This window comes from Cucumis melo, chromosome 2, assembly GCF_025177605.1.
Source record: "Cucumis melo cultivar AY chromosome 2, USDA_Cmelo_AY_1.0, whole genome shotgun sequence".
Classification (NCBI taxonomy): domain Eukaryota; kingdom Viridiplantae; phylum Streptophyta; class Magnoliopsida; order Cucurbitales; family Cucurbitaceae; genus Cucumis; species Cucumis melo.
In genome coordinates this window covers 14,853,904-14,864,034 of record NC_066858.1, presented here as the reverse complement: position 1 = coordinate 14,864,034, position 10,131 = coordinate 14,853,904, and the positions used below count along the sequence as shown (strand labels likewise).

The following is a 10,131-nucleotide window of genomic DNA, read 5'->3' as shown; positions in this document are numbered from 1 at the left end:
TACCTGAAAAGTTAAAGAGGAAAAAGGGTGAGTATAAGATATACCCAGTAAGGGACCCACTACTGGGCCTGTTAGGGAATAACAGTTAACTTCCTATTCAGGGGTACCCTACATAAACAGTCTAGTGGTTCCGTAGAACGCACACATCAGTCTCGTGATCCCGAAGGATGCACGTATCAGTCTAGTGATCCCGAAGGATACACCTATCAGTCTAGTGATCCCGAAGGATGCACATATCAGTAAGGTACACTACCCCATAGATGAAGCTAACCGTTACCCCTTAGTCCATACTAAACCGTCTACAACAGTCCCACTCTGACAACGTTCATACTAACAATTCCGTCATAGGCTTCGCCAGTCAGACAGTATAGGTTTAAACAACTATATCCTCAGTTGCTATATGCATATCCAATTCACACATCATTGTGACATTCTTTAGATCTAGTCAACTAGTCAAATCAGAATCGGACTCTTAGTCCTTTCACGACATAACTCCATAACCAATATCCGAACAATAGACTACCACATACCTAACATCAAGACTTTAAAGTCCACCGACTTACAATTCCAGTTCACAACGTAGCCCACCAACACAACTACAATACACAGAACATCTGGGCATCGGTGTCTATCCGTAAACAACTCATTACACACGATGACACACAAGCTACAACTAGCGGTCACGCTACCTTTAATCAGACAAGAGCATGTAAGTGATATGTATTAGTCAAACATGCGTCAATTCATTCAGTACAGTTACTAACGTATAATCCCCTGTGGATTACTACGTTTCCAGCCTCGATCTGAGGTCCAGTAGTAAGAAATCCCTTACCTGTAACTTGGTTATGCCCCTTGATCGAGTCTACGCCCAAAGAATCCACCTAAACGAAATCACAAGGGTTTAAACGACGACACTAGTAAAAGTCACTTTTTAAATCGTTCTAAGCAACATCCGTCAACTTACCCGAGTAAAGGAGAGCTATCTCCAATTAAGCCTGCCGTGAAACCCGAGAACTTGAGCGTTAGCTCACTATTACCTTCAAAGATCGAAAGATAGAACCATGTCTTATTCCAATATCTAAACTCGAATCGGCTATAGTAACATTAGGAAACTCACTAAATGATCCTTACCGAAGACTCACCGTGATCCGAAGTGGAGGGAAGAAGGCTTAGGTGGCTCGGTGAACAGGGAGTTCGACTTGGCTTGGAGGCGACTCGGCTCGACTCGGCTCGCGGCTCGGTTCGGCTCAACTCTCGACTCAGCTCGGCTTGGATTCGCGGCTCAGGTACGGCTCGACTTGCGTCTTGGTTCGGCTTGACTGGGATTCACGGCTCAGCTTGCGGCTTGGTTCGGCTCGGCTGGGATTCACGGCTCGGCTTGGCTTCGCATGGGCGCTTGCAAGACCGGAGATCCACGACCGTTGAAGGTTCGTCGTTGGCTGCTTGGCGAACGATGCGGCTCGGCTTCAACGCGGCGGACGGCCAACAGAGGGGACGCACGACGGTTCTGGGACGAAGGAGATGAAGGCGGAGGAGTCGACGGGGGACCGACTGCGGCGGAGACGGCCGACTCCCTTGCATTGGTCCGAAGCTGCCGGCGTAGAGAGATCGTCGCTTGTGCGGACGATGGCGGCGGAGAAGAAACGCTGAAATGGAGAGGAGGGGATGGCAGTACTGTCGGAAGGCAGGCGGAGATGACGGGCGGCTGTCGGGCGAGGAAGGAAGAAGAAGAAAAAAAAAATCGGAGGGAGGGAGGCGACGCGACGCGGGAGACGGGCTTTAGGGTTCTTCCTTTTTTAAAAAAAAAAATATATATATATATATATATATAATAATAATAATAATAATAATAATAATAATAATAATAATAATAATAATAATAATAATAATAATAATAATAATAATAATAATAATAATAAAGTTTACCTCGAAAATTTTGGTGCTTTTACACTTTGTGTTATATTTAAAAATATATATTATAACTTAATTCCATATCTTATTTGGATTTGAAGGGCTGATTTTGTTTTGTCTTATTTTGAAGTTTGATTAACATGAAGTTGACATTAACATTTTTTTTTTAACAATGCTATACCTCATGGCAAATAAACAAATATCCTTTGCATACAACATCCCCCCACGTTATTCAATTTCATTATTAACCCTTGATAAAGAAAATCATTAACAATTATGTTTTATACTTTCGAGTTCTACGAATCTGCGTTTGACCAACTAAATTATGAAACTATTTTCCAATTATATAATCTAAAAATTACAATTTTTGAAACAAACATTATATTTAACATTTATATATTTTCAGAATATTTAGAATTTTGAATCTTAGATTGTATATAATTATATTAAATAATATTAAAAAGGGTTAAAAGCAAACTCAATTTAATTGATTGAGGTATTATGTTAAGTATTTTAAATTATATAATATTATAAAAACAATAGTTACATCAAATTTGTAAATATACAACATGTGCACAAATAAACTAATATCATTTTACGGTCAATTCAATATTTGGAACTAATTTAATATCAACGGTATTTTCAAAAATAGCAAAATGAACCAAAATATACATAATATACGACAAAATTTTAGATCTATCATTGATAAAATATACAATTTTACTATATTTTATCCTATTTTTAGCAGTTTTTCCATTTATATTTTACAATACTTCCTTCTAATACAGTATCAAACACATTTTAATGTGTGCTCTGAAAGTTGTTTTCAATTATACAAAAATGAATCAAATTATTTATAAATATAGCAAAATATACAGCAAATATGTGATAGACTGCGATAGATAGTTATCATGACACATATAGATCTATCGAAGTTTATCACAAATATACGATAATATTTTGTTATATGCGTAAATATTTTCAGTATTTTATTATTTAAAATTATTTTTCTTAATTAAATCATAACAGAAATTTTGGATTGTTACCAAATACATATATAAAATAAAATTCTGTTTTCATTAACTATTCTTTTGCTTTTGAATTTTTGTCATTAGATTTAGAATTGTTTGAAGTAAAATTGAGACTTTTAGTATAAATAAAAAGGAATTGAGGAGTAACATGTACTATAAATGTTATAAAGAGTATTTGGGATAATGCATATCTAAAATTATAATTATTTCGTTTCAATACTAATAATTCAAAAGGGTTGTTTGTTATAATTTTTACTATTTTATTTTTATAGTTTTTTATTATTTATTACGGTATTTTCTATTTTTTTTTAAAACTAAAATAGTTTACACTTCAAATACGTAGTCTTATAACTTAAATTGAAATAGTCTACGTCTCAAATATAAATTATTATAACCAATAACGATACTTAAAATTATAATAATCAGTGTCTTGCTTCCATGGTGCTTACCAAAGTCTGAGTTGGGTTGATGGTTGACATATACTTTTCTAAAACTTTGAAAACAATTTTGTTTTTTCTTTTTGTTTTTTTTTTTTTTAATTTAGATATTGTTGTATTATTTAATTAATTCTAATAAAAGTTAACCTTAATATAAAGATACTAGATAGATTCAAATTTTAAAGTTTATATTAAAATCGAATAGAATAAATTCACAAACTAAAAAAAAAAGCCTAAAAGACCATAAGAAAATTAAAATTTTGTTAGCTTTCCAAGAAGGGTTTAAAATGAAAACATTTATGAGTTTGTCATTTTTTTTAAAAAAAGTATTTTTATTAAAAAAAAAGAATTTTGGTTTGTTATATATGAAAAGAGTTTTTATTAATTTTGAATTACAAACGAAGGAGGACTATAAAATACTTTTATTCACACAAAATTTTTAGAGAAATTTAATTCATGGAGTTGAATTTGTGTTGACATTGTATTTATGTTGATTTGATGCGATATGGTTCGATTTCCAATGTTTGATACTTGATTCTCTCTTAGTTGAATGCCTACGTTTGATGTGAGGAAATGAAACACATAATGTTTTGAAGTTGAAGTGTTAGAAGAAAGCTAATTTGAGTCTTGAGGGAACCTAGTTGGAGTATTGGAAGAAATCTTAGAGTTTTGAAAGAAAGGTTACATCTTCAAAGGATTTTCAATCCTTCTAACTCTTGAGAAAGTTATCTCTAGATCTTCTAGAGTAAAAATTTTTTGGTCCCACAAATGAATAGATTATAGTTGTTTGATGGATTTTATGGGCTTGGGTCTGGTCCAGTCTAGATCTGGTAGTTCATGGACCAGATCCATGCGCTCAACCACATGGCCGATTTGGGTCATATTTAGCATTTGGGATAAATTAAGTTTGTTTTTTTTATCAATTGAACTTTAGCCCAAATAAATAATATTTAATTATACCAAAATAATTAACTTGATGCAACGGTCATACCGAAAACATGTGACATCATCAGAATTGGCCAATTTAGGTCTTAATTTCAATTTGTAACACATATCAACTTCTAATTAGTCCCAAATTCAATTATTTGTATAATTAATGATGCGGTAATTTTTGATTGGTCTAAAATTTCTTATTCAACAACGACAAACTAATAAATTTAAAATAATGGTCATCAATGTTAGTCATTATTAAGTGGTGACGGTAGTAGTCAAAATTGGCTGACAATGGTGGTGTTTGGAGGTTGCCAAACAGGGTGGTTAATAAAATTGGTCGGTGATGGTGGTTTGAGTTGGCTAGCAACTGTGATGTTCGGAGGTGGCCATCACAATGATATCCACATAACAACATGTAAGGAAAGTAGATCACTTTTGTAGCGTGTTGGTAATTTTAAAAATTATACAAATTAAGGAGAGATCTACTATTAATTGAATGTTATATTTATAAACATTAAATCCAAATATTTATCATAAATCAACTTAATTATTTTAAAAAGTCATTTTGTAAATATCTATTTTAAGTGATTGATAAACACCAAAATTATTTTCCAAAACAACAACTTTTTATTAAATGCTTGAAAAAAGTATTTCAAACAACACACCTTATTTATGAAATCAATACTTGTATAATACTAGGAACAAGCTTAACTGCATTTCGAGCGATAACTATTTTTGTGCATCATATACCAAATTAGTTAATCATAATCGTAATTTTCATATCACAAATTCTTCTTATATTGAATATTTTAATTTATATTGTATATATGATGGAATTGAATATTTTAATTATGGTTGAGAGATCGCTAATAATAGTATTATATGGATTAATAGTTGGGTTGATATATTCTCCCGTGATATATAATTAGATATGGAATAGAAGATATAATGAATCATCGAGTTGACTACAAGTATTAAATAAGTATTCCACATTTTGTTTTCTCCCTAACGTGTTAAAGGATGGTTTTTCCTTATATTAATATATGTATAGTATAGTTTAAATTTGCAAATATTCCTTCAACTTTTGTACATATATTAATAACTTTCAAGTGTTTTTTAATCATCAACTTCAAAATTTGTTCCAATAAATATCTTTCCCTATTAAACCTATATTGAAATTAACTCAAATGTAAATATGTGGCCATTACCCTCTTATATTTCTACGATAGGTTAGATATTTTTATTAACATTTTTCGTTTTTATGAGTTTGGTATCGATATATGAAATAAATATGAATTTATGGAAAGTTAGTTTAATTAATTTTAAAGTCTAAATTAGAACGAAAAGATAGATTAAATCATAGTTTAATCTATATTCATATATATAATAAATTAAAACAAAAATTAAACCATTTTTGGAAATATTAATCGTCCTATAAAATATTAGTAATAATTTAATTAAACGTGTTTGGTAGATTACTTAATTAAGTGGAAGTACAGCTTGAAACTATTATGTTAAGGTTTCAAATGCACTATAAATTTCATGCTAAGTTGGTTAAAATTAGCTTTAAACTAGAGCAAAATCTTGCTGATGGAGACGATGGTGAAGGCTGATCTAATCCCATTTGGGGAGAGAAAATGGACAGACAGAGACAAATATATGGCAGGTCTTTTAATTATTATGCACCTCATTTGTATTACTGCACCCTTCCATTTTAATTGGAATGCATTTTGGGTGGCTGCCGCGTTACATATTATCATAGATATATGTGGAATCAATATTTCGTATCATAGAAATCTTTCGCATAGAAGTTTCAAACTTCCCAAATGGCTTGAATACTTTTTAGCATATTGTGGAACTCTAGCATTTCAGGTTTGATATTCTTACAATACAACTTTCTTCTTTTCTTATTTTAAAGTTAAAAAATGCTACTAAAAGACTTAGCTAGAAAGGTTCCTATTTGACATTAAGAAAAATGTTGAGAGACCTTTCTACTATATCGTAAGTAGTTTCGATGTTATATTCTAAAAGAAAATGAAACATATTATACTTATTGGTTTCTTTTTTTGTGTATGTGCATTTTTATTTTAGGGTGATCCAATTGATTGGGTGAGTACACATAGATGTCATCATCAATTTGTTGATACAGAAAATGACCCACATAGTCCTATTCAAGGATTTTGGTTTAGTTATTTGACTTGGCTTTTGGATTCCAATGCTTTGACTAGAAGAGTTTGTCCACAGTATTTTATTGATCATAAAGATACAGAAAAAACCATATTCACATTGGTTTTAAAGTATGGAAGACCAAATAATGTTGGTGACTTGGAGAAACAATCCTTCTATAGGTTTCTTCGCAAAACATATTTTCTTCATCAACTTCCTCTTGCAATCCTTCTTTATGCAGTTGGAGGAACACCTTTTCTTATATGGGGAACGGTAAAATAAAATTACTTTTTTAGTGTTTTTTTTTGGTAAAATTAACAAAAAAAAAAAGAATTTATAAATATAATAAAATATTATTGTTTATCGATAATGGATAATGATATATTCCAAGAGACTACAATCATCAATCATTGGTAATAGACTTTGATATAGACATATATCAATATCTCTATCATTTATAAACAATAAAATAACTTTTTATTATATTTATAGATATTTATAACAGTTTTATCGTTTAAAATAATTGTTTTTATATTTGAACTTATAAATGAAGCCGACGTGAAACTTTCTATTAGTATTTACAAAACTCTATGTTTTGCAGTTTGTGAGGACCATAGTGTCCCTCCATGTGACCTTCATGGTGAATTCAATATGTCATACATTTGGAAATCAACCATGGAATACTGGAGATTTGTCTAGAAATACTTGGTATAAAGTGCTTTTGTATATTTTCCTTTTCATTTTATCTCCATTGTCAGATGGTTGTGTAGACATTTATTTTAGTTAGTTAGTAATATTCTTTAAATAGGGTAAATTTAAGGGGTTATTAAATGTCAACCAAATTAAGAAAAGCATTTTCAAATTAAAAGTAGTTTCTTAAACAAAGTATAAATATAAGCAATTTAGGAAAATAAACCCTCAAAAAACGGCTAATAATCATATTAGTTAACGTGTGTATATAATTAGTTCAATATAATATGGTGTCTAAAAAATTCATTAGTCAACAAACACAATAAATGCGAGCTTATGATAATATCAATCATTAATCTTTTAAAAATTAAAAATTATCAAAGATATCTTCCCAACATCATAAATATTTCTATATATGTCTAAATTGTAGTTTAAATGGAAAAAGAAATTAGCATATATTAACTAGTTATATTGCAAATGATTCATAATTATTGATAACGGTTTACACTTCGAAAAAAGTTACTTCAAAGATTTAATGGTTGGAAGGAGAGCATAAAAATTGCAAGAGTCGTTAGAGTAATAGTCGAGTAGGGTTTAGGCAATTGTACTAATTAGAGTAAAAATGAGAGAAACGTTTGTACTTTTGTTTATTTTTAATCTTTTAATTTCTTTTTTAAAATGTTATGAAACTAGATTGGATCTCAATATTCAATTATGTAATAACTAAATATAAACATTTTATTATTCTTTAATAACGAGATCCTAAAAACTCCATTGTTTACATTTTATTTGATTCTTCCATCTTTCGTTTTTTTTTTTTTTTTTTTAACAATGATGAGCTTCCTCTTGATTCCAACTCTCTCTCTGACGAACGCACGTTCGAGGTGAGTGTTGAGTTGACTTTGGAAAGCAATTGATATAAACGATTCCCACAAATTTGTTTTCAAGACAATTTTCACGATACAAAACTTTACATCCATATTAGACTAGACAAAAAGTATAGCATATATATCATTAGTGAATTGAGATCGACGATTATTGAATGATGTGTTTGTAAAGTAAACAAAGTCAACTCCACATTATAGCTAAAGCTTTTTATGTTGCAAATTAATACGATATTTTTGTATTTGTTTTTAGGTGGATATGTTTGCTTACACACGGAGAAAGTTGGCATAATAACCATCATGCTTTCGAGTATTCAGCCAGACATGGGCTTGAATGGTGGCAGATCGATATTTGTTGGTATATTATTCGATTTCTTCAAGTTATTGGATTAGCAACTGAGGTTAAAGTACCCTCTCAATCTCACAAGCAAAGACTACAAGCTTTGGACCAAACCAAAAGAAAAGAACTTTGAGAATTATCGCTTTAAATCAAAATAAATTTTCTTCCGCAAATGTTTAACAATAGAATAAAAAGTAAGATTTAATGTTGGCTCATTTTGTTCTATTTCAATCTTGAAGTTTCAATCTTGCAAAAACTTCGAAAAAAATGCTTGCTTTAGTCCCTAGTGTGGTAAGGATTTGTAACTCTTCGGGTGAGGTGGCTATCTTTTTTTTTTTAAATGATTGGACACTAAATGGTTTGACTAAGATAATAAATATACGCCCATCAATCTTAGATTATTAATCCGTACATAATTATTTCTTCGTCTTCGAATGTGTGCAATCTATTGCATGTGTATGTATATACACATATATTTATGTTGTATATTTATTGTATGTTAAAAGTAGATTAGTGTATATATTTACCAAGTGGGAAAATTTAACTTTAAAGTCCCTATTTTGTATTAATTTTTCAAGTATTTAATTTTAAAACTAAGATATATTTAAAAAAAGTTAAAATTGTTTACAACATTTAAAATAGTTTTTAAAATATTTTCAAATTTTCATTTTAAACTGTTTTTATCAGGTAAAACTATTTTTATGACAAGAGTTTAAATATACATAATTTTTTTTAAAATAAGACTTTGTTCTCTGGTAAGTTAAATGGGCCCTATGTCATAAGACTTTTTTTTAGTTATATTCTCTTATTTTCTTCCGCCATGTGTATTTAGTGAGTACTTCATAAAATGGTATGAATTTGTAAAAATAATATTCCACATTACTTCCAACATAGTTAGCAATATAATATATGAATGCATTTTAGATAGAAACCAGAGTAATACTCTAGCAAACTAATTATAAAGTTTTGTCTCCACACACAAAATAATATTATTAACAATCTCCTGAGGAGAAACAAAACAAACATTTTGTTTATTATTTATTTAAGGGCTCTAGAATCCTAATAAGAGATAATTCCTTTAACTTTCAGTCGCTTCGATCATTCTTTTCTTTTCTTTGATTTCATTTGAGGTTCATGAGAAGATTCTTTCAGTGATCCACTACCGGTGAAACAACCACTTTCTTTCTTTTTACCTGAACATTTGAAGCCTAGCAAGGCGCAATTTGTGGGCTCTCAAACTGTATGTATGAGCGCTTCTTCGATCCTTTTCCCTAGTATCGATTGAGTCTGACTTTGTCTTTAGGAATGGTTTCCGGATGGGTCTGACTCATGAGTGGGATATTACAAGGGCCATTCTGAAGATGGATCGCTCTTCGATAATTATTGTAGCCAGGTATTATCCTTTCACAAGCAGTGAACTATCCGACTGCCCGCTCCGTGGGGTTCTCTCGCTCGATCACTTTGCTTTGGCTTTTATTTACTTTGTTAAGGATTATGCTTAGAGATTTAACCAAATTCACAATCTAACCTTTCACAAATGTCCTAATTTTGATAAATGTTTTAAAACGTGATTTTTTTCATAATTTTGAGATTTATTTAACCTTTTGCTAATTCTCTCTTGTTAAATGTCACTTTTCTTTTCAAGTTCATGTTCAAGTGTTATTCATATGTCAACAATTGGATCAATACACAGATATATCTCATAGATTATAGGATATAATATATGTTATATATACATA

The 10,131-nt window shown here is 30.5% G+C and overlaps 1 protein-coding gene across 1 annotated transcript; it reads left to right on the top strand.

Moving 5' to 3' along the window:
- The first annotated feature begins 5,950 nt into the window (after nt 1-5,950).
- LOC103487417 (palmitoyl-monogalactosyldiacylglycerol delta-7 desaturase, chloroplastic-like) lies at nt 5,951-8,726 on the top strand. The gene is made up of 5 exons (XM_051081608.1): nt 5,951-6,184; nt 6,404-6,544; nt 6,611-6,751; nt 7,080-7,186; nt 8,306-8,726. Exons 1-5 carry the CDS (start codon nt 5,972-5,974, stop codon nt 8,523-8,525), a joined length of 822 nt encoding a protein of 273 aa, XP_050937565.1. The 5' UTR covers nt 5,951-5,971; the 3' UTR covers nt 8,526-8,726.
- The last annotated feature ends 1,405 nt before the right edge of the window (nt 8,727-10,131 follow it).